This window comes from Macrosteles quadrilineatus, unplaced genomic scaffold (assembly GCF_028750875.1).
Source record: "Macrosteles quadrilineatus isolate MER2022 unplaced genomic scaffold, UCM_ALF_1.0 Scaffold_2__2_contigs__length_208266976, whole genome shotgun sequence".
Classification (NCBI taxonomy): domain Eukaryota; kingdom Metazoa; phylum Arthropoda; class Insecta; order Hemiptera; family Cicadellidae; genus Macrosteles; species Macrosteles quadrilineatus.
In genome coordinates, this window is record NW_026542595.1 from 105,607,429 (window position 1) to 105,632,627 (window position 25,199).

Sequence of the window (25,199 nt, forward strand, 5' to 3'; positions counted from 1 at the left end):
TGGCATCGTACCTTCACTTCGGTCTTCTTCGGTGTTCAGTGTTCACCATTGAGTCACAGTCACAGTCTAATATAAATACCCCCGCCGCAGCAAACCTGCCGACTAAGCGAATTTCTATTTGTCTGAATTGATTTTCAGTTAAATATATTTTAATAACATTAGGTTTAACGAGTACCTAGGTTTGCTGCTACAAGGAAACTAATAAAGTGTGTTTTTGAGTAAAATATTGATAGCTTAGTACAAAATAAATAAATTTGCCAAGTTTGATCAAAATATATCCATAAAAAAGCAAACTACAACATTTGACAATATTCTCCATAAGAATAACATGGGAATTTTAAATTTACAATTTTTTTAATTTTCTCCGTTACTAACAATCGAGCAAAAATACTTTTATATACTAAATTATTTGTTTTTTTAAGCTCTTTAAAAAGGTCTAAAGAGAAATTGGGAAATTTTGTGTTTTGAGGGTCAAAAGTGAGAAAAACCAATTTTTACCCCATAAAACCCCCCGTAAAGCCCCGTTCCCATGGTCCGATCGTGCTGGTTCGCGAACTCATTCAAGTTTATCCCGCTTTACGCCTTTAAACCAAATTTCATCAAAATCGGACAAAAATTACTCAAGTTATCGCGTTCACGGACGTATATATATATATATATATATATATGTCTATATATATATATACATATATAAAAATTTGAACGAATGGTGTTTTTGGCCTCTGGGGACATCAAAATGAAAAAGTAAATCGGTCCCGGGTCTAGGTCTTACCGTGCCACCTACGGTAATAGCTACTTCCCTATAGGGAAATTCGCTAATAAACTGAGTTTTGATTTGAGTTTGATTGAGTTTAGTGTTATTGAGTTGTTGAGTTGAGATACCGTCAAACGTCAGTGAGTCAATCCAATGAGTCAGTGTGGTACGGTACAGTAGGCAGAGTCCAGTCCAGTTCAGTATTCACTATATTCATTCAGTCAGTCAAGTCGGTTTTCATTTCAGTTTCAGTTAGGGAGAAGCTGTCAAGACGTCAGGTTGGGTGTGAAGTTGTCGGCTGTGCGGCTTTGTTCGTTTAAGTTTATTGTCGAAAGTAAAGTACAGGTACTGATAATTATCATCAGTAATCGACTACTAATAATTTGAAGATGGCTGCTGTGGAGGTTGAGAGGAATACTGTAAGTAGGCAACAAACACCTACTTATATAACAATATAAAGTATATAACAATAGATAGATATTAATGACGATTGTATAACTGGGCTTGGTGACGTGACTCGCCTTCTTAGAAAACTCCGAGAGCTTGTCCAGCGGATATAAATTAAGCTGAGACTTCTAATATTTACAGCTAAATATTTATCTACAATGAGTCTAAATATAGCCTAGTGGTGATTTGAAGGGTTAAATTTTAGGTAATTATATCGACCTCCGGACCTCACACGAAATTAAAAATTATTTTTTTCAAAATGATCGAAATTTTACGCTGATTTCAAAAATAATTGTCGTTTTTTTCGGAAACGTCCCGTTTTCCCGGAAAATGGGAAAAACGGGAAAAATATTTTTTGTTCAAAACCCATGGTGTGGGTACTCAAATTATGCGGAATTTCCTCTTGAACAAGAATATGTAAATTTTATTACGATCGGACCACTATTAAGTAAAATATCACCGAAAAACGGGAAAACGGGGAATTTTTTTTTACTCAAAACCCATGTTATGGGTACTCAAATTGTGCGGAATTTCATGCTGAACAAGAATATGTAGTTTTTATTACGATCGCTTTTAAGTAAAACACCACCGGACAGGTTAACTAACCTAACATAACCTAACTTAGGTTTAGATTAGGTTATGTTAGGTTAGGATAGGTTAGTTTAGGTTAGGTTAGGTTGGTTTAGGTTAGGTTGAGTTTTTTTAGGTTAGGTTAGGTTAAGTTTGGTTGGGTTAGGTTAGTTTACTTACAATACTCATGTTATTGATAAACTAATAACGAAAATAACTTAGGAACTTAGGTTAGGTTAGGATAAGTTAGTTTAGGTTAGGTTAGTTTAAGTTAGATTAGGTTTGGTTGGTTTAGGTTAGGTTAGGTAAGGTTAGGTTAGTATTGTAAGTAAGCTAACCTAAACTAACCTAACCTAACCAAACTTAACCTAAACTAACCTAACCAAACTTAACCTAAACTAACCTATCCTAACCTAAGTTCGTAAGTTAGGTTAGGTTGGGCTAGTTTATCAATAATATGAGTATTGTAAATAAACTAACCTAAACTAACCTAACCTAACATAACCTAACCTAACCAAACTTAACCTAACCTAACCAAACTTAACCTAACCTAACCTAAAAAAACTCAACCCAACCTAACCTAACCTAACCTAAACTAACCTAACCAAACTTAACCTAAACTAACCTAACCTAAACTAACCTAACCTAAGTTCGTAAGTTAGGTTAGGTTGGGTTAGTTTATCAATAATATGAGTATTGTAAATAAACTAACCTAACCTAACCAAACTTAACCTAACCAAACTTAACCTAACCTAACCAAACTTAACCTAACCTAAACCAACCTAACCTAACTTAACCTAACCTAACCTAAACTAACCTAATATAAACCTAAGTTAGGTTATGTTAGGTTAGTTAACCTGTCCGGTGGTGTTTTACTTAAAAGCGATCGTAATAAAAACTACATATTCTTGTTCAGCATGAAATTCCGCACAATTTGAGTACTCACAACATGGGTTTTGAGCAAAAAAAAAATTCCCCGTTTTCCCGTGATATTTTACTTAATAGTGGTCCGATCGTAATAAAATTTACATATTCTTGTTCAGAAGGAAATTCCGCATAATTTGAGTACCCACACCATGGGTTTTGAAAAAAAAATATTTTTCCCGTTTTTCCCATTTTCCGGGAAAACGGGACGTTTCCGAAAAAATGACAATTATTTTTGAAATCAGCGTGAAATTTCGATCATTTTTAAAAAACAAATTTTTAATTTCGTGTGAGGTCCGGAGGTCGATATAATTACCAAATTTTAGATTCATCACTTTGATCAATTTCACACTTTAGGACTAGGCCTAGGCCTAGGCTAACTCTTGAATCCAAATAAGCTACAATTTTTTTACCGCAGAGGCAAATATTTACCGTATTTACACTGGGGTATGATGTAATTTTTATATATCTAACTTACTTACAGTTATTTTTAACGCTGAATCCAAAAGTGCAATCAGTTTTTGTCGGAGAGATTCCTAAGTGGCCGTAGTGGCTGTAAAACGAAGGTTAGTATTACGAATCTAAGTATAATTGAGCGCTACTGAAGGTAATTGTAATGGTAATATGGCGTGGTCTGGGCGGGTCCGTAGGCCTACTGAGTGAAGAGTGAGGAGTAGGCCTAAGGACTGAGTGAGAAGAGCAAACAACTGTTAATACTTGATCTAATGCGGAATGAAATCAAATCAATTCGTTTTGAAACCAAATAATCAGTTCTTATTCAGGCATGTGAGGAAGGTAGGTCGGGTTTTATGCGGATTCGTGACTGTATTAAGTGTTTTGAAGTGAGGTTAGATTAGGAAGGTAAAGGTTAGGTTATAATGAAGCGACTCATTAACCCTCCGAATCTCATGCGTCGCTGCAGCGACGCGTAACACACTTTGTGTAGTGTCATGCGTCGCTGCAGCGACTCACGAACACTGTTTACGGCGAAGGCTCTATGACTGACAAAATCGGATTGAACTGGATCGAGTTAGGTATCGTTCTTTTTGTAATATTCTAAGCTTTCTCCAGAGGTCTGTCTCTAAGCGCTGTATGTTCTCCGAGCCGAACGTAATTGTAGCATACAGCTGACGTGCGTATTTGTAAACAGGTTAGTTAACCTCGACCGATGACTGATGTGTTTTATTATGTTTATCATTGTTTTAGTGTTAAAAATCAAAAGTAGTGATATACGTGGTGCATTATAAGAAGATTTAAGTGATTTTGAAGGGTTGGTTGATGATCCTGAAGAAGTAGGTAGTGATATTGATGTAAATTATCAGCCAGATTCCTAGCTATGGTTAGGCTATGCATTCTTAGCTAAAAGCTATGTACTGAAATCTGTTTTTTGCCCATAACTTATTTATTTGCAAATCTACTTCCTTATATTATTATATATTTGTAATCCTCATAAAATTTAGAACAAATTGGCTATTTTCAAATATTTATAGGCCTATAATTTATTCAATTTCATTGAGCGCGAACCAACTTATTTTTTTTCAATTTTTCCAAAATTATTTTTTATTTTTGCCTAAAAAATTTTTTTTGAAAAAAATATTCCTTAGGTTTTATGTATGATATTGAAGCCCATGATTTTCCAAACAAAATGGTATATAGAACAGTAGAATTAACATTGTTTTAAGCTTTTCAGATCCGTTTTAATAAAACCTTGCAAATGCGCCAAAAATAGGCAGACATTAAGGCCAAAACAAGGGACACTCGGAGGGTTAATTTATGCAACTTCCAGGCTGTTTTTGCACAATTATATAGTGGGTGAAACACAATGAAATAACAATATTAAAAATGCGCAAGCATCAAAGTTAGGCCTACATAAAATCCCAGTGTAAATAGGGTAAATAATTACCACCGCAGATGAATATTGATATCCCCATTCAAATATAGGCCTACAAATATTCTTATCTTAACTATGATTCTGTCATTGGCTCTAGGCCAAGGGGTTTCTGTACCGTTAGTCAATGATGTTTTCCATAGGGAATATCATTGCATTATGGAGGTATAGACAGACTGGCGGACTAGGCCTAATTAATACATCTAGGCCTAGTTCTTATTTAGGCATCGCCTTAATGCCTGTCGGTCGAGCTTTATGCAAATTTATTTATATCAACGGATACCTAAGTTACACCATTTAAGTACCTACAAAATAATAATTTAGGACTGTATCAAGTATTTTGAAGTTATTGGTTATAATAGGAAAACAAAGCGTAGGTTTTTAAAATACTTACATTTTTAAATAGGTAGCCTAGTGTATTGAATTTTTTAACCTTTTAGTTTTTAAACAATAAAAGTATACAGTAGATTCAATTGATAGGCCTAACTCAGCTTAGCCTAGGCCTAACCAAAACCCAATCACATGTTGCAATCAATAAAATTATGATTGAGTCATATCAAAGTTATACCCACTAGGAAAAAACAGTTAGGTTTTAAAAGCTACAAGCTTATAACTTATAATTCTTTAAATGCTTTAATTGAAGAAAAAAAAAACTCTTTGTTTCAATTGTTCCAAAACAGTCTGCATGTACCTAACAAAAATCATTTGGTTCATTGCAACTTATCTATAAGTTACCTCACCTAATCTATTTTCTAGTTCATAGTTGGCGTTTCTTACATTAAAGAACCCTAATTAAAACCCTTTTCTTCAAGCCTTAAAATGTATTTAAATAAATTTTAACGTCTTTGTTTTTCAGGTGGAGAACAATATTAGAACACTCCCATTGTCGGGCCACGTCGGGTTTGATAATCTTCCTGACCAGCTTGTCAATAAGAGTGTTCAAAATGGCTTCATCTTCAACATTCTCTGCATTGGTATGTGATATTTTTAACTGAATTTTTAACCAGAATTTTGGAGTTTCTATTTTTATTCTCATCTTCTTTTTGACCAACCCTTCCTGGACAAGTGAGGAATATTATTTGTTTAATTTGTAGACATTGAAGGTTGTGTGATAGATATCCACATAAGTTACTTAGATCCTCGTGGATCGTAATTAGTGTTGTTAGTCGATGCTGGGGTAGGGAAGTGGATATTTCCGCTAATAGTTTTGATAGACTGGTTGGTTCATATAATCACCTTCTGGATTTGTCACCTATGACAGGTATATAGATTCATTTTTTTTAACCTTTTTGAAGCTTTTTTGTAATTTTCCAAAATAAAACGAGTTAATTACTTATTTTGTCCGATGAGTGCTAATCTTGCCACAAGGGCAAAGTCTAGTGTGCAAGGGAAAAAATCTGTAAATTATAAATTGCTCAAAAGTGCTAAGGAACGTAATATTGGGCCTCGATCGTATGAGGTTTCGAATGAAACCATCGCAGTTTCGAAACAACACCCGAGTCAACCAATATGCCCATATACTATTCAGATGAAGCGCGAACACCAATATATTGTTCTATAGCACTTTTCGGGTAAAAGACGCACAACAATAGGCCTATATCGTCGCATCTATCACTGAAAGGGTTAAGTGGTTAATTTTTCTACAAAGGTGTCTTCACCCGAATTTTTAATTTTGATATCTTAATCTGAAGTTCTTTCCATCATGAATCCTATGATACCATACTAAACCACAAATGAATATGACTACCCTAGCTTAATAGGCCTACTATAGTGGAATAGATTACAGAATAGGACCGGAACCAGTTCGAGTCGGGTGGGGTGAGGGCAAGCGGTATCCAATAAGCTTTCAGAAAACTGTCCACTGTTGCCAAGTTGTGCCACGCGCTCAGTCTTTGCCCGACAGCCGACCTGTGCGTTTCGAGCATATCCTCTGGTTTGGTCAAGAAATTGCCTTAAAGTGCGTTTATAATTTCGAAACAGGCCAGTAACAAAGCTACAAAAGGCATCTCACTCCATTCTACACTCATCCTTCACTCACATTTAGGTTAAAATATGCTCATAGGTGATGTCCCCATCTCAAATGAATAATTAATATGGTAGATTTTATCCTCTTCATTTCCATGTTAATTTTGTTTCGTGTATCAAACAATAAGCTGAGCAATATTTTAGAAGATTTTTAGAACTGCTATATAAATTGTTTGGTCATATAATGTTACTGATAAATTTATTAATTTTCTGTTTATATATTTTTCAAAAACTGCATTTGGTAGCTGTTTGAGCCATTTTAAAGACAATTGTACAGTATAGCAAATAATCAAACCATAATAATTCTGGATTAAATCTAAATCAGAAATATGTTGATGGGTCATATCCAACATTATTTGGTCAAACTTTCTTCTACATTACGCAGAGGGAAATTGTTACCTCAATATTACATACACTGTATAGCCAATATAAACTTCAACAATGATCTGTATAACGATCATTAAAGGTATGGGATGAATTTTGTGTTCCATACGATATAAAAAAACAATACTAACCAATACCACCAAGAACAAATAAAGTATTAATTTGTAGTGTTGAACTGAACTACCCTACAAGTGGGACGTTAGAGGGGGGTGCCGGGCTCTAGGTGAAAGTCAGCTCACCGGCCAAGAACGACGTGGCAACGTCGCATCCCCTACCTCTTCAAAGGCCAGTCCTATTCTGTAATCTATTCCACTATAGGTGATATCACTGTTCAAATTCTGTGAACAACTTTTGGAGTTCTAGTTGTCATCGGCATTAGGCCTAATGGTGTCACTTCCCTATGGCTTGAATACTATTACTGGGCTGCAAAGTGAAGATGCGGTGAAAAAGAGTTAGAGAGAATAAAAAAAAATAAAAAAAAAACTGTTATATCACATGGGACTTTGGTCCCTGAAGTCCCACGTTCAAATCCCACCAGTTTACATTATCTAAGTGATAATGCCGCAACCCCTAGAGGTAGTGTGATAAACCCTGGGGGGGGGGGAATTCTGAAGTAGTGAAAAACGATCACATAGGCCCTAATATGTTTAAAAAAATGCAGACAGGCCTAATTAAGTTTGGAAGGTAAACTATTGATATAATTAGACACATCCCCATGCCAATGTTGTTGTTAGGTTTTAATTTTAAATTATCATACTTAAAACGACTCTGTACTTTTAAAAATAATCTTATTTGTCAATTTTATGTTTAGAAATTGTTTAATAATTTTTAATAAAATGTAGTAGTAGGCTGTGTATGAATAAAAGATACGTGTTCAACAATTCTGTGAAATTAAACAAATTTTAAAGAAAAAAGTAGTGTAAAGTAACATTTAGATTTAATAATATTTTTTGTCTCGAAGAAGATTAGTCTTTATTGACCCTCAGAAAATGTCAGCCCAAAGTTGCCCTTTGATGACATTTATATTTTACAAGGGGTGTAATCCTCCCGCAACTGTTGTTTGGAGTTGTTGCGTAAACTTTATAGATAGGCTACAAAACAAAATGGAACCATTAATGTATCAATTTTATCATAGGCTAATTAATTAGAACAATTTTCCACTTATAAATTAATGTTTTTACATCATAAATTCATATATTATGCAGTAAAAAGTTATTATAGTTCCTAAAACAGTTGAGTTATTTAATTTAATATTTTTAGGTCCTATACAGTTTTTTTAAATAGGACATAGAGGACAGCTAATGGTCACCTAATGTACATAGTATCTAAAAAGCGGTTTCCATATCGATGTCCATTTATATGATGTCTGTGGTCCAATTTTCATTAAATTTGTATTCAAGTGCTAATTTATTGTCTCTCCAGGCTTTTAATTTTTTTTTAATTTAAATTTTCAATTATGCTATGATTTTTTTTTTCAAAAAGGGGTAGGCCTACCTATAAAATATTAGAAATTTGTTTTTGCAAACTGCTTGCGATTTTGATTAAAATCAAGCACTTTATAGCCCTTAACTCAACAAAATCCATATTGCTGTTAAGATTACAGTTCGAAAGTTGTTTCAGCTTCTGTAATTTTCTCTATAAAATATCACAACTACTAGTACTCCTTGCCCATGATAAGTGTTGTTAACAATGGAAGAAAGAATAAAATTGCTGACATTGTTTATCTCCTAAGTACTTCTAAACAAGGACTCCTTCAAATGGTTGCAGTTTGAGAAAGTTAATTTTGATTTGTTTCACAGGAGAGACAGGCCTGGGAAAGTCTACGTTGATGGACTCATTGTTCAACACCAATTTTGAGTCGACCCCCAGCCCTCACACTTTACCTTCTGTCAAGCTTAAAGCTCACACTTACGAACTCCAAGAGAGCAATGTTCGGCTAAAGGTAAGCTAGTCAGATAGTAGTCAGTTAGTTATTTAACAAAATAGGATAAATCATACTGTTACCGAAGTGTCGCCTATTACCCTGGTAATACGTTACTGGGAATAGCCTATTATTTTAGGAACACCATCTGAAATGTTAATACCCCCGTCGCAGCAAACCTGCATACTAAGCGAATTTCCATTCACCCGGCTTGATTTCTACTAAAATATTCCCTATCAATTTTCATATTTATTTCCTATTTAAATAACATTAATTTTAGTGAGTAGTTAGGTTTGCTGCTACGGGAAAGATGTTGAGGTGTGTTTTTTCAATTGAAATATTGATAGCTTAGTATGAAATAAGCCAAATTGCCAAATTTGATTGAAATATATCCATAAACAAGCAAACTAGAACAGTTTATTTATTCTCCATAAGAATAACAAGGGAATTTTAAATTTACAATTTCTTTAATTTTCTCCGTAGTCAATGAACATTAAAAAAAACTTCAATATACTAAATTATTTGGTTTTTTAAGCTCTTCAAAATGGTCTTGAGAGAAATTTAGAAATTTAAAGTTTTTAGGGTCAAAAATGAGAAAAACCCATTTTTACCCCATAAAACCCCCCATAAACACCTGATCCCATGGTCCGATTATGCTGGTTCGCGAACTCGATCGAATAAATGTAGGTTTACACGTTTGTACCAAATTTCATCAAAATCGGATCAATTTTGCTCGAGTTATCGCGCTAACGGACACATATATAAATATATACCTATATATATAAATATATATATATATATATATATATGAATTTGAACGGATGGTGTTTTTGGCCTCTGGGGACCTCAAAACGAAAAGTAAATCGGTCCCGGGTCTAGGTCTTACCATGAGACCTACGGTAATAGCTTATTCCCTATATGGGAAATTCGCTAAAAAAGAACTAATGAAATAACTATACTGTCAATATATTGTATATTGTCAATAGATTACTGAGAATAGGATTATTTTTGTAACATCTTTTGAATTGTTACAACAACCTAATCTAGAGATTTTATTTTAACTGGCTGAAGTTAGTGGCTCAGTCGGCAGCGCGTCACGGACTTCAAGCCCAAGGCAGTGATGTCATGAGCTCAGATCCTGGAAATGTCACAACTTTTTATCAGCACAGTTCTTGTACTGTAGGCCTACCGGCTCACCCCTTGCTTTGCTGGATACGTTCCACACACAGGCCTCTACGGCCTTAATATTTACCGTACAGCATTTGGGGTTGCACCATTTTGTGAAAAGGGCACAGCATACTAAATTTTAATCAAAATCGTTTAAATCGCTTTTGTAAATTTATGGGTTTTATGGGAAAATCGTCATCATAATAAAAATTTCTATAAAATAAAATCATGGCCTAGAAATACCATGGATTAGTACCCACGTACCGAATTTCATCAAAATCAGACCAAAACGTAGTCTGTAGCTCTCTGTACACATCCACACACACATTAAAACAATACACAAATACATCACTTCGAAAACCACTTTTTCCTACAGTTACCTAATAATGTACATGTTCTCACACTGATTTGAGAAAGCAAAGTGGCCAATTTGCTCAATGACAACAATGTTAACAATGACAATGCTCAATGACAATGTTAACATTGTCTCACTCTAATTACTTTGTCTCACTCCAGATTTGCAACGTGAAGGCACAAAATAGTGAGCGCGTAACATGCAGACAAGGTAGTATGCGCGCGAAATACGTTGGCAGCACTGGCTGTAAATCAGCTGGTCAGCTGTTGTACTGTTGTTTTGTCACTTGACATTAAATATCATATTAAAAGATCACTTCTGTGTAAAAATATGTTACATTTCTTTACCAATTTATTTGTTTTATGGTAACTGTAGGAAAAATATAATGTGCAGCTCGAGTGCAAAGTGCAATTGCCTCACTCGAGAAACCATTCCTAAGTAAGTATTTCTCTCGAGTGAGTCAATTGCTCCCTTTGCTCACTAGTTGCACAAATAACTATTTTGATTTAGGGGGACACAAATTTCAAACATGTAAAATATTTTGAAAAAAATTTTTTTTGCTCAGAAATTAAACAAATATTCCTATCCTTATCAGAGTAATAATACAAGATCGTATCAAAGCAGGTTACATTATAGTATTTAGCACACCAACCCTGGAAATTAAAAGCAGAACCAATAACTTTGTCAAGGATTTTACGCATTGTAAGTATCGAATTTACAGCTGACAATTGTAGACACCGTGGGCTACGGAGATCAGATCAACAAGCAGGACAGCTTCAAGGCCGTGGTGGACTACATCGACACTCAGTTCGAGGCTTATCTGCAAGAGGAGCTGAAGATTAAGAGGTCACTGAGCACATATCATGACAGTAGGATCCACGTCTGTCTGTACTTCATCTGTCCCACTGGCCACGGGTGAGCAAATTAAAAAATATCCAGAAACATTTATAAATGATTTAAAATTTGTCTAAAGTACCTTGCATAATAATATGTCTATTAACACTTAAAATATTTACTTTTGTTTTATCCTGTTGACTCATAAGATGATGCTTATAAAATACGGTAAGTGGTAATCAATTTTGATTGGACTCGAATCCACTCTTCCTCGCTTATTGGGTTTGATGGTGATTATAGTGTCTAATTGAATTTATTCCTTCGATTAAACCTAATAATTTATACCTTTTTTTTCTTTATACCTTTGAATTTATTATGGTGTCCTCTTAACATAATTTATTTGTATTTACCTTGTTGTGAGTCACAGTCAACAGTTTAAGTGTGAATATATGTTTTAAGTGTTATGAGACATAGGGCCGGTTCTAGGAATTTTTCAGAGTTAAGCGAACACCCGAATCAGCGCCACTTAGAATCCCCCCCCCCCAAACCCATGAACATAACTTAACCGTATTTGTGAATTTTTTCCCAATAATTTTGGGAAGAATTTTTTTTATAAGTTTAGGTAGGAGAATACTAACTTTCAATAAAAGGCTGTTTATTATTCGCAGAAATGTAACATTTATACACTTTTACTTATCATATAAACTATAGCAAAACCAAGGACACACTAAAAAATCAGGCCGTAATGTAATGCTCGTCAAGCATGACGTCACGATAGAAGACGGCAATGACGTAATGTTTGCCGTTTGTGATCAGCTGCTTGTTTTAATCTTTCCTTGGAAAATAAATAAATAAATACCTACGTCATTGCCGTCTTCTATCGTGACTTCTTTGGGCTGACTGGACTCGCCACCAGATGATTTCTACTAAAGTCTACTCATTGATTTGGCTTTTTTTCTCTTCCAAATTCGCCTTACGCTTTCTATAATAAGTGCCAGACGGTTATTTTTTTCTGCCATTGTTATCATAGTTTCTGCTCGCAATATGTTTTACTCATTCATTCAGTTTATACTTTCTTTTTATTTAATGCGCTAATTATAAATTAAACTTAAAACACTCGTAATAATTCGCTTATCATCAATCATGAATCATCAAAACAATGCCAATACGATACCGATACGGTATAGGCCTACGCACGATTACTAGAAAAATACCGGGACGGATCATAAACATAAACAAATGACGTTTTTGGCCCGAAAATAGACATTATTTAACGTTGCTTAAATGGAACTGCCAAAACATATGTTCAATGCTATTAGTATAGGATTCGGGCCAACAACGTCATTTGTTTATGTTTATGATCCATACCGGTATTTTTCTAGTAATCGTGGGCCTATGTATACAACTAAAAGAGTGCAATACAACGTAGTGCTCTGCTCTAGGATCAGAGGCAGGCAGAAAGGAGTGAAAGAAAGGGGAAGTTTCTTGTTGTAACAAGTGGCGCTGCGCGCTTGCTTATCTCGAGCATGAGTGATTCGTGAAATGAAACCCATAAGTGCCGCGCTGGCGCTGACGCTGCCGACTGCCGAGCGTCAGCTCAGTTCAAATCGAAACTGCAAATGGCATTGAGTCCTTGAGTTGTAGTGTTGTACAAATATACAACATTTTCAAGTGCTGTTGGTACAAACAGAATAAATGCCTTTATTGTGGTGCTTTGAATACTTGAACTCTGAGTAAAAATAAACAAAATGACGTTGTTCACGTAAAAAAAATGTTCCGTTGGCGCCACTTTTTCGTGGCGCCATATGCGGCCGCGTAGTTCGCGTATGGGTTAAACGGGCCCTGATGAGACATACTTTTTATGTACTTTTGGTAAATTTAACAACACGTACAATTCTGTTCAAGAAATTATTTATTTTTATTTGTCTTTTCTAGATGTGATTAGTATTTTTACGTTTTATGGAAGGGAGTGGTCCAAACGGTTAATTTTTAACCTCTAGGCCTACCTATTGTTTGGTAGCATTATCAATCAATAGCATAGTAACAATAAGAGATTCAATCGGATGAATTTGAGAATCGAATCTCATTTAGTTAGTTAAACCCAACAATGATTGTATGCATTTATTCATGGCCTAATTAATAAAACCAAGGGTTTTCTATTCCCAAATGATTAACAAAAAGTGGTTTACAAATTAATTTAGTTTATGGAATTATGCAATCATATCACAATTACAAAAAGTTGTCACAATGTTGCCGTGATCACAGGAGTTGACAATGATGCACAATTATTGTAATTAAATAAATTAACATTTTAACAAATTGTTTGATTGAAAATAAAGATATTGCTGTGATTTATGTCATGCCCATTGATTTTGAATAAAGTAAATGATAGACAACTTTCTCCGTGGACTTTGTGTGGTATCTGGTAATAATAAATGTCCTTTTTTGTATTTGATACCTTACATTCAGATTTATTATATTTCAATACAATACTTAAATCGTTTACTGCAATTGGAGTTATGACTAGGCCCAATGATTGCAGGGTGTCCACATTCTGGAAAGTCAGGGATAGTCATGGAAAAAAATGCTGGTCATTGAAAGTCATGGAAATAGGTAAAAAGTCATGGAAAGTCATGGAAATCCCCAATGATGGATGGATTCCAGGGTACCTTTCAATGCTCTAGTCGGTCGTAACCCCAACTATCGTAGCATTTTCCAAATTTTTCACAAATGTACGACAATTTCAATTTATGGGTTTTGAGTTTGTATTAGTTCATTGTTGTACCTATTGTCATAGACTAACCAACACAAGTAGACTCCTCATCCCATTGTAAATTTTGAAGCACGTTTTTCGTGTCTAGTTCATGTACGTGACACATGGGTGCTAGTTGTATCCCATAAATACAATACAAGGTGGAAAAATCTTACTGTAAAAAGTCATCATCGGCTGAAACTTTCAAAAATGAAGCCTTCGTATATTGGCAATTTATTCATAAGAAGTTTGCCTGCCTTACTAAAAAAAGATCAAAACAAACCCAATTTTTTAAAGAAATTAAAATCATTCTTAATTAATCTGGCTCCTTATAGTATAGACAAGTTTCTAAATCAAAAATTAATTAGCTATACATTCTAAAATAATTGTCAAATTGTATGGTTAAGTCTTTTAGATTAAGTTGCATAACCAATTTTGTATGCGTTGACACTATTCATGTATGTAAATGTATAAAGTGAATAAAGATAATTTGATTTGATTTGATTTAGTGTCGACGAAACTTTGTTTCTATTATTTTAGGGTTAATTTCTTGATTTGTGCTTTACTGTTTGGTTATATAACTAGGGGACAAGTTATTGTTTATGATTAGATCGTATTATTTGGTTAAACGAGGTTTTAAATGGCTGTACCTCTACACACGACCTCTACATAAACCGTACAGAACTAACAATAAAATTGTCTTCAGCTGTTCCATAAGGATGAGAAATCTACTAAGGGAGTATGTTTTATCTATGCTATTGTACTCCATTGTTATCTGTTATTACATATTTCAATATTTTCTGTGAAATAACTTGTCTAGGCAGTATTATTCGTGTGTATACGGTATATTATAATTTGTGAGTTATGTTCGTGAGTCATGGAAATCAATGGTTAATGGTCATGGATAGTCATGGATAGTCATGGAAAGTCAGGGAAATTAATGACAAAATTTCTGTGGACACCCTGGATTGCATGAGTCATTCTAGTGATTCATAACTGTTGGTCTATTTACTCTTATCTAAAATTACTCTTAATCTGAACCATTTTGGACAATAGTTTAACCTTAAACCTTAGTTTAATGCTTAGCCTCTTCCAATGTCATACTGAAGAATCGTGTGATTTGAACAAATATTTCATGATGTAGAATAAAATCACATTTTACTTATTTTTCAAAATATTTCATTTTTATTTTTATTTTACTACTAAGTGATGATGTCAATCAAATTTGTACAATGTTTTGATTGAAAAGGGTGCATTTTCTGAGAACTAAGGAGACAAAGGGCAGGATGAGCAGGCTTAGCTTATAAATTGTAGGCATCCCACTTGACTAAAGTAACACAAATTGAAACTCTAAATATATCGAGGCCAATGGCCCCTTTCTCAACATTGAGTCACTAGATTCTGTGCATAGATTCTAAATTATAGTGACACTTCATGTTGAGAAAGGGGCCATTGGCCTCGAAATATTTAGTGTTTTCATTTGTGTTACTTTAGAGAAGTGGGATGCTACAATTATAAGGTAAGCCTGCTTATCCTGTTAATTTGTATTTAGGTTTTCTATAATAGTCTTGTTTTGTAGTGTAAGGAATAGTTACTTATTCTGATCTTACTGTAAATTTTGTCTTTAAATCGCTAAATAATCCTTCAGACTTTACAGCTATTACAATACTATAGAAAAATTTAATTTACAACTAAAAAACTAAAATAGACAATACAAAATGAAATTCTAATTCATCTCTTTCAAGCAAATAATAGCGTGAATCACAGTCAAAACTGTTTTCATTCAGTTACTGCTAACTAAAAAAATTCTGATTAAAACGCAGTGAAAAAAAGAAATGGATTTGATGTATTAAATGGATAGTTTGAAGCTTGGGACAGAACTGATGCATTAAATTAACTAGCCAATTAGTCCCTGGCATCGTTGCATACTACGAGAAGTCGCTCTAATAATAGTTGCCGATAATTATATTGTTGCTGTGAGCGCGGCCTTTGCCTTTAAGGGTTAACAAGGTATATTAAATCTTCCTTTACCTGTAGGTTTGCCACAGCTGGGGTGTTTTTTTTAAGATTTATTTTAAAATGTTGTCCACAGATTGAAATCCATTGATCTAGTCTGTATGAAGAAACTCGATACCAAAGTTAACATCATACCAATTATTGCCAAGGCTGATACCATATCTAAAACAGAGCTCTCTAAATTCAAGGTAAGGATGATTATAGATCATTTTCTGTTTGTTTTTACTTACGATTGTTTTGGAAGAGAATTATCTCTACCATGTTTTCTCATTAAAAGCTATTTTTAGTGAATGATTCCTGACAACCAATTATGAGATTTTAACGAGCAAGACACATTCCTGTTGTTTTTCATTACAGTAAAGTTTTTATATGATAAAATCCATTTCGATTGACGAGATTACAATTATTTTTGGAAATTATGTTTAAAATGAAAGCCAAATGCCTGGTTTAAAGATTTTAAAAAGGGATTGAGTTCGGCAATTTTATCTGAGAAGAATCTACAATATTAGCCTACCTTTAGAATTTGTTTATTTTTTTATAACTATTTCCAGGAGGTATTTTGAAAAGCAGTTGTAAATTATGAATCTTGTGAGAGGCATTTTTATTTATTTATTTGTTGAAGAAAACATCCGTGTTTAGTTGCATTTTGTGTCCAAACGGGGTCTTATAAAGAAGGTTGTGCAAATCAAACTCGCTTAAACAAGTCTCAAATGCATAAACTTCTTATACATTCCCTTAAACATACCGTACATAATTTTTCATACTTTTTAAACACTAATTATTCATTAATTTCCTCAATAATCTTAAATGTTTCAGTTACGCTCCTACCTTCATAGAACTATTAATACTTCAATTAATGCATCACTTAATTTGTTACACAGTCTATTCAACTATTACTGTTAACGTAGATTAAATATCTACATGAACTGTGATAGTTGTGTTTGTTTAGAACAGACTGTGTAACGAATTCAGTGATGAAATTAAATAAAACACTTGAACAGTTTTCATAATACAGTCAAATTTATGTTTTACAAGGTTGTTTTTCACTGATGACTTTTCCTTGTAGACAAAAATTATTCAAGAGCTGACAGCCAACGGGGTAGAAATCTACCAGTTTCCTACAGACGACGAGTCCGTCTCTGAGATCAACACGTCCATGAACTCTCATGTTCCGTTTGCCGTAGTCGGCAGCACAGACTTTATCAGAGTTACCAACAAAATGATGAGGGCTCGCCAATACCCCTGGGGTACTGTTCAAGGTATGTTGGTACATCTGGAGATATTAAACATTAGATAGAGTTTAAACATTGATTTGTACGAAACAAGAATTGATTGAACCTTTTCATCTGTAATAATTTTACAGTCTTGACAAATTTATTTTGCAAATTTCTCATATTGGGGAGAGAAGCTAATAAATACCATTGGTGGCATGGTACCCAGACCTACAAAAGGGGCTGATCTACTTTTTAATTTTGATGTCCCCAGAGGTTAAAAAGCAGTTGTGATGGATTAATTTGATTAAGTCTGTAAACTATAAAGTACAAGAAAAGTAGTACCTACATATTTTTTTCCTACAGTCACCCGACAAAGTTGGCTTCCTTGTACTGTTTATAGTACAGAAAGCTGCTAATTGCTGCATATTTGTACTTTGCCGCACGGTTTATACTTTGTCGTACGGTTTATACTTTGCCGCACGGTTTATACTCTGTCGTACGGTTTATACTTTGCCGCACGGTTTATACTCTGTCGTACGGTTTATACTTTGCCGCACATCAGCATTCCAACGAAATAACACAAAAAAGCGTGGTTCTATTATGCACGTAATCCGTGTACGCTTGGAAATAGGTTGGCAACACTTAAAGATAATAATACTATGAATAATAATGATAGTGAGTGAGATTGACTATTATAACTACAATTTAACCTGTCATTTCGTGTTTATAGTTTCGGTATTTCTGAACTTTCTGGACTTTTCTTTTAAACGTTTTTAAAACATTCCTACGATCTTAATAAACAAGAAAATACCTTTAAAGCATTTTTTTAGGTGCGGAAACCATTTCAAATTACAAAAACATACGGAACTATATTCTCAAAACGCGGAGCACATTTCTTGCCGAGGAAAAATAGCTGAGTGATACGGACCGCGGGTACTACTTTCTCTAGGGCACCATTTGTGTTGCGAGCTTAACCTAAAAACGTTTTGTATAGTGTTTGAAAGACTAATTATTTATATGCTTTATAGTGACTGTAGGAAAAATATAATGTGTAACACGAGTAAAAAAGGCCTTTGATGCACTCGAGATCATTCAGCACGAGCCGCAGGCGTAAACATTGCTCTTGTGTGCAGCAAAGTGCCACTTTCACCACTAGTTACACAAATAACCATTTTAATTTAAAAAAAAAAAAACAGATAAAAAAACTCCTAAAACACAAACATGTCCAAATTTGCATTTCAGCCTTTGAACATAAAAAAGCAAATAGTTTTGTATATTGCAACATTGTTGTAGCATCAAAGGTCGCTCAGAGAACTTGCAGCTTAACAGTTAAGGAGAAAATAAAAAAAAAACTGTACATTTAAAATTCTCATGTTTTTTGTATGGAGAAAACTGTAGTTTTTGAATTGTAGAATAAGGAGGATAGCTGCTAGCTTACCATGAAAAAGTGTAGGTAGGCTATTGTAGATACATAAGAGACTGAACACACAATATTTCGTCCCCTTTGTCAAGTGTAGAGTCTGTTCTGTATGTTCTATTTAGGCCTACCAACACTTCTTCAAGGTAAGCTTGCTGCTATCCTTCTTATTATACAATTCAAAATCCTGGCCTAGAGACTTTCCTTGAACAATACTAACTTTGTAGTTTTGCTTGTTTATGGCTATATTTTGATCAAATTTATTTATTTAAACTATAATATGAACATATATTACCATAAAATACAAACAAATTGTCATCCTTCACATCACAATGAATCAACAGTTTGTTGTAGTTACAACTATCAATGAACTGGTATACATCTTTTTTCCATTGGATTTTAAAGAATTTTAAGATCTTACTTGCTAATATTTTAAATAATTTATACTTACTGCCATGGCCATTTGTACCCCAGTGCTTGGCCTCAGTGACTCATAGTCTCCATCCGTCTCTATCCTCAGCATCTTCTTCTTGAATTCCTAAGCGTCTCATATCTTACTGGACCTGATCCCTCAATCTAGTTCTTGGTCTTCTTCTGGGTCTTCTTCCTTCCACCGTAACTTTCAGGATGTTTTTTGGCTGATTTTTCTTCTCTTCTTATTATGTGTCCACTCCATCAAAGTCTCCTGCTTCTTATCCCTCCCACTAGGGGGAGTGAGCTGGTCTAGTAATTAGAGCATGGGACTCCGGTCCAAGAGGTCCTGGGTTCAAATCTCGCCAAATCACCAATGGATTTTATCCATGTGATAATGCCGCAACCCCTAGGTCTCCTGAAGTAATGTGAAAAACAATTCCGGGCTTGTGCCTAGCGTCCTAGGACAAGAAAAATCTCTCCTACTAAATAACTTATAATGTTCCATAAACATACATTTACCAAACCAGTTACCCTCTATGTTGGTTGCAGTGGAGAACGAGTCTCACTGTGATTTTGTCAAGCTACGAGAGATGCTCATCCGAACCAACATGGAGGACATGAGGGAGAAGACGCACATCAAACACTACGAGCTCTACCGGAAGAAGCGGCTTGAGCAGGTATGTCAGCAACTTACATACTATAGGTCAGATTCAAACTCTTAATCGCTTCATTACTTGATTGAGACAGCAACATACGGCATTTAAGCTGAATTTAATTAAATGCAGTGTGATAGATCAACCATGCATTGATGAATGGATGCATTGACAAATGACATGCATTGAATTTTTTTTCATTGAATCAAATTCAAATTTCAAATCATTTCAAACTAGTGGAACCCCGTCGAAATCGACGGTTAATCTTGAGGTTTTATGTAAATTCAGCTAACTGCGTTGGATAGAGTGAAGTCATTAAAATCTTAGTTATATGAAGGGAGGATAAGCAATAATAAGTATGACGATTGTGTTCCCTAAAAAACGTGATTGATGAATTCGTTTAACACAATATTTCCTACCTTTCTTTTTATCGGCTTTAGGTTTCCCAAAAGGTTTTTTAGGAGTCTTATAATTATTTGTTCATGAGTTTGTTTCATACCAAAGCCACTTTCACTATATGGGAGAATGAGTTCATATAATTAGTCTATCATGTTACGGAAAAAGTCAAAATTTATTACTAACCACTAATTCCATCTGCTTTAGGAAAATCATTCAGATTGTATCCGGATTTATAAGTAAATCTTCATCTTTATTTTTGATAAAAATATCTGATTCTCCAGAAAGCAGTAACATTCTTACTTCGATCTCAGCAATTTTAAATCCTGCTCTTGCCACATCGACCCATGTATTTAATCATCCTGTTCTTACTTGATAATTTATTAACTTATGGGGTAGTTTTGCCTTGGCCATATAGATCACGTAAAGCTGTGCATGTATTTCGTGGATTGGAATGAACCATAATTGTAGGAAATTTTATCACAAATCTTGAACATTTGCGGAACCAAATCCATAACCTAGTCCAGCATTGGTAACAAATTATGCAAATGCGATGAGATGTGATGACACTGTTATGTTTCCGAATGCTTTGTATGTAGTGAGGTTTAGATGCGTTGTTCAACCTAGCAACATGTGTACATCAAAGTAAAAACTGTGTACACATTTTTTTTAAATACCTGAATTGACATTAGTTCACCTACTTTACCAAAACCATAGACTCCGTAGTTAGTCTATTCCAAAACTTGAACACAGCTCTCATCCTCAACGTACTCATCTATGACACAATTTTCAACCCGATTATCAAAAACTGTTATACCAATAAATGAATCTCAGGTGTTCTTTCTTGAATTTAAAAATAAATGGTGATTGAAAATAGGAAAAAAAGGCAAGTGCCAACCTTACAATATGTATAAGCTAACCCGATAAGGAATAATTATATGTTCCTTTGAAATTGATAAGTCACACTTATTTCATAATTTAAAATTTTCTAAGAGCAATAAATCATCTTTGAGACGATTTATAATAGTAAATCTAATTATAATTATATTGATTTTTTTCTTTAAGAATGAACCTTTTAAGAAACAATTAGCAACCTCTGGCTGCTTCAGTTTCACACTCCATCGCTCAAGTGACTCACCAATTCGCTGATGATCTTTGTTCAGATGTATGTATTGTTCAAAATATCTTCTCACCTGCTGTTGCAGATGGGGTTCACAGATGTGGATGCAGAGAACAAGCCCATCAGTTTCCAGCAGACATTTGAAGCCAAGCGGAACAACCATAAGCAGGAGTTGCAGCAAAAAGAGGATGAAATGAGACAAATGTTTGTTATCAGGGTGAAGGAGAAAGAAGCTGAACTCAAGGAGGCAGAGAAAGAAGTAAGCCGACTTCAGTAGTATTGTTAAACTTGCATCACGTTTTTTTTATAATTCTTAACCTGGAAAAAAATTTTAAAGGATGTAACATATAGCACACAAGCCAAAATGTTTTTGAGTTTATAGCAGGCTTATCTGAAGGAAAGATTAGTTTTGTTTAAGGAAAGGCTCTAGGCCAGGATTTTAAATTGTAGAAAAAGGAGGATAGCAGCTAGCTTACCTTGAAAGTGTGGGTAGGCCATAGAACAAGTAGAAAAACATTTTGCACACAATATTTTGTCCCCTAAGGGACTTTGTCAAGTGTAGAGAGAGTTTATAAATTACAAGATGGCTGCTGTCATGGCTGATAGCTGTTGTCAACTATGCAGGGTTGCCACATCTCGTTAGTCTATTTACTAGTAACTTTGTACACAACTTTATATATACACACATATAATATTTTATATACAAACTAGGCCTATTATGTATTTAGCTAGCTGCTGGGACAGGTTTATCTTAGGTTAAGGTTGGGGGGAGTTCTGGAGTTGGTTATATACTGGAATGCCAGTTCCCACCTTCTTAACATGGAAGGGTTGCATTCATCCTTTGGAAGTGATTTTATTACTTAAGTTGTGAAGCAACTATCAAAGTCCATGTTGTGATTGTTGGCATGGATGGCCACAGGTTTTTCTTTACCCGTTTTGACATCTTGGCGGTGGCCATTCATTCTTTCTCTTAGGGTGTTTTTTGTCATGCCCATATATTGGGCCTGGCTATATAATGAAGGGAAGATTAGTTAGAATGAAAGGCTTTTGAATTGTAGGATGAAGAGAATAGCAGCTAACTTACTTTTAAGAAGTACAGGTCATCGGACACACAGAAGAAACACAAAAGACCCAATATTTTTTCACATTGTTCTCTTTCTCCTCACTTGGTAGTCCCCCAGTGGACGAAATATTGCATGTTTTGTGTCTCTTCTGTGTTTTTTATGACTTGAACTTCTTCAAGGAAAGCTAGCTGCTATTATCTTTATTCTACAAATCAAAATTCTGAAGGGGAAAGACCAATCTGGCACAAAAAGCACATAACTTTATACATGACATTAGAATAATTCACTGTTACTGACGACATCTTCAATAAAGGAAAGTAGGAGGTGATGAGAAAGTTGACTTAAAGCGTAATGGTAGCCAGGAAGTTGTAAAAGTAAAGTTTTAAGAATTTATTGTTGAATTTTTTATCCGGATTTCTTACTAATGACAAATCTGTAGATAAATTTACTCTCGTAAACCTCAACAAATAACAATATTTCTAATATTTCCAGCTTCACGCCAAGTTTGACAAACTAAAGAAGGAGCACACAGAGGACAAGAAGAAGTACGACGATGCTCGGTCCAAGTTGGAGGACACGATTGTGGAGTTCAACCGTCGTAAGTCTCAGTTGGCTCAGCTCGGCAGCAGTCACCACACACTGACGCTGGGGAAGAGTAAGAAGAAATGAGATTCCTCAAGCCACCGCTAAAGTGTGTGGCCTACGGTGAACAAGCGAGTTCAGTGTTGAAGTGAAGGCAGACAATAGGTCAAGGCTCAATTGAATGTCTTTTACTCTGCAAAACATCCAGGAGAATATTTGGTTCTAACTGCTGTTATGTTGGAAGCTGAGTTGGGATCCTTGAAGTTAAATGCTTTTATAAGTGTATAATGCAGGATGCCTGTTTAGTGGATGCATATTCTCACACATAAGTACAGGGTGTTTCAAAATGAAATAGCAGATTATGATTAATATACATGTCAAATCTGCTCTTTCATTTTGAAACATCCTGTATACACAAAGTTGATCTTTTTTGTTGTGCATTGATGCTTAGGAGGCTTCATGATCTTTAAAAGTCTTGTACAAAATCTTGTTTTATCTTTGCTCCATTGCTTTCTTCTTGTTTCCTTTGTTTCTTTGCTATGCTTTTCCTTTTAGCGAATTTCCCATTTATATAGGGAATAAATCTTATCATTAGGGAATAATTGAATGGAAACCTGATCAGGCAAATAGTAATTTGCTTAGCCTGCAGGTTTGCTACGGCAGGGGTATTCTGATTGTGCATAAGCGCTTAGGAGGCCTCCTGATCTAGAAAGGGGTTGCTAGAAAGGTTGCTTGCCCAAAACCTCTAAACCGGATTCGTTTATAAGGTGTACAGACGCCTCAGCTTTAGCAGTTAAATCAAGCAACCTGTAAAGATAACCATATAAAAAAGAAAAGAAACACAAAGAAACGAGAGGACAATAGAAAAGCGTGAGGTGAAAGCGATGGAGCAGGAAGGAAAAGAGTCCGGAGGCTTTAGAAAGATCATTAAGTCTCCTAAGTACACCAATGCAGGATAAAAAAGATCAATTTTGTAAGTGTATACATTTATGTGTTGCATATTGAAAAGATTCACCCACTGTACAGGTTAGCCTGTTCAAAACAAAAACTGATTTTGGCTTAGAGCCCTTCACGAACAATTTGCACAAGCATTAAGTAGATTCAGATGTTGACCTTGATCTATTTACTGGTTTTACTTCTAACAAAAATTTCGTCATTGTCACTTCCTGAAATATATGCTTTTGAAGTTCCCAATCAACATTTCTGTCCAAGCCTTTTAGAGAAATCTTTTACATATTTTATAAACATCTTCAAATCAAGTTAACTTCTACGATGGCCATAGATCAAACTCAAAATCTTTATTTGTCTGTGTGACAATAGCTCACGCAGAACGAAATCAGCTAAAAATGTAAATTATGTTAACTGAAGTTAAACGTAAGAATAAAAGTAAAAGTGTTAAGAAACTGGTAATTTCTTTGTTGATTTTTCAACCTCAGCGGTGTCTAGTTTCGTATTATACTAAGGAGTCAATTTTGAAGAAGACTAAAAGGTTTTCCATATTTTATAAGACCAGGAGGGTTTCGGTAAGAGGTCTCTTTGACACCAACAAGAACAAAACACATGCATTTATAACGACATTGTGCTATTTGTTCCTTACACAATTATTTAGGAAAATTATTATTTCCAAAGTTATATTTGATCACTAATAGTCATTCAATACAATTTTCAATTAACAAAAATAATTATTTAAACTGTTAAGACTGCTACTTTACAAGTACAACTAATCTTTGACATTTTGGTGATTTGTAGTAAATTTTAAACACTAGTGTTTTATGATTCAAATTAATAGCTTAGATCGTATAGCTACTACTACAGTCAGATACTTAAGCTGGTGATATTCTAGATCTTTGCATTTAATTGTTTTTTGGCTTCGCGATGCTATTTAAAGCCTGTTCACCGTAGTATGAGTCATTCCAGTCTGGTCTGCTATGATAGTTTCTTATGTTTTGAATGGTTTAGCAAGATGGGAGGGTAAAAAAGTCTTACAATTTGGGGAAAATTACTTCTAAGTTTTTTCCTGAAGTAATCTTAACAACCCTGAACGGTTTTTACAATCCTAAAACTTTGATTATGTAAAGATTTATTTGATTTAAGAACATTATACACAAAATAATCCCCAGGAGTTTATTCCCAAAAACTCTAATTGTCTTCCATAATCCCCTTAATTTCCGCACAAAAACCTCCCATCCAGCGTGTGCTATATTGAGTTAGTATTATGTATTCCAGTATATAATTTATATATTTATAAGAGTATTTATTTGGTTTGTCGTAATACAATTTGTAATAAAGTAATTTATCTCTG

The 25,199-nt window shown here is 34.5% G+C and overlaps 1 protein-coding gene across 1 annotated transcript; it reads left to right on the forward strand.

Moving 5' to 3' along the window:
• Positions 1-1,016: 1,016 nt before the first annotated feature.
• Positions 1,017-25,199, forward strand: LOC128986519 (septin-2). Its single transcript, XM_054406927.1, has 9 exons — positions 1,017-1,173; positions 5,440-5,557; positions 8,792-8,934; positions 11,157-11,350; positions 16,114-16,225; positions 17,104-17,296; positions 19,632-19,759; positions 21,337-21,510; positions 22,808-25,199. The coding sequence occupies exons 1-9, from the start codon at positions 1,144-1,146 to the stop codon at positions 22,982-22,984; spliced, it is 1,269 nt and encodes a 422-aa protein (XP_054262902.1). The 5' UTR covers positions 1,017-1,143; the 3' UTR covers positions 22,985-25,199.

Coding starts and splice junctions, on each gene's coding strand:
- LOC128986519 (XM_054406927.1), top strand. CDS start 1,144: ATGGCTGCTGTGGAGGTTGAGAGGAATACT. Junction 19,760..21,336: donor GGAAGAAGCGGCTTGAGCAG/GTATGTCAGCAA, acceptor CTGCTGTTGCAG/ATGGGGTTCACAGATGTGGA. Junction 21,511..22,807: donor TCAAGGAGGCAGAGAAAGAA/GTAAGCCGACTT, acceptor TAATATTTCCAG/CTTCACGCCAAGTTTGACAA.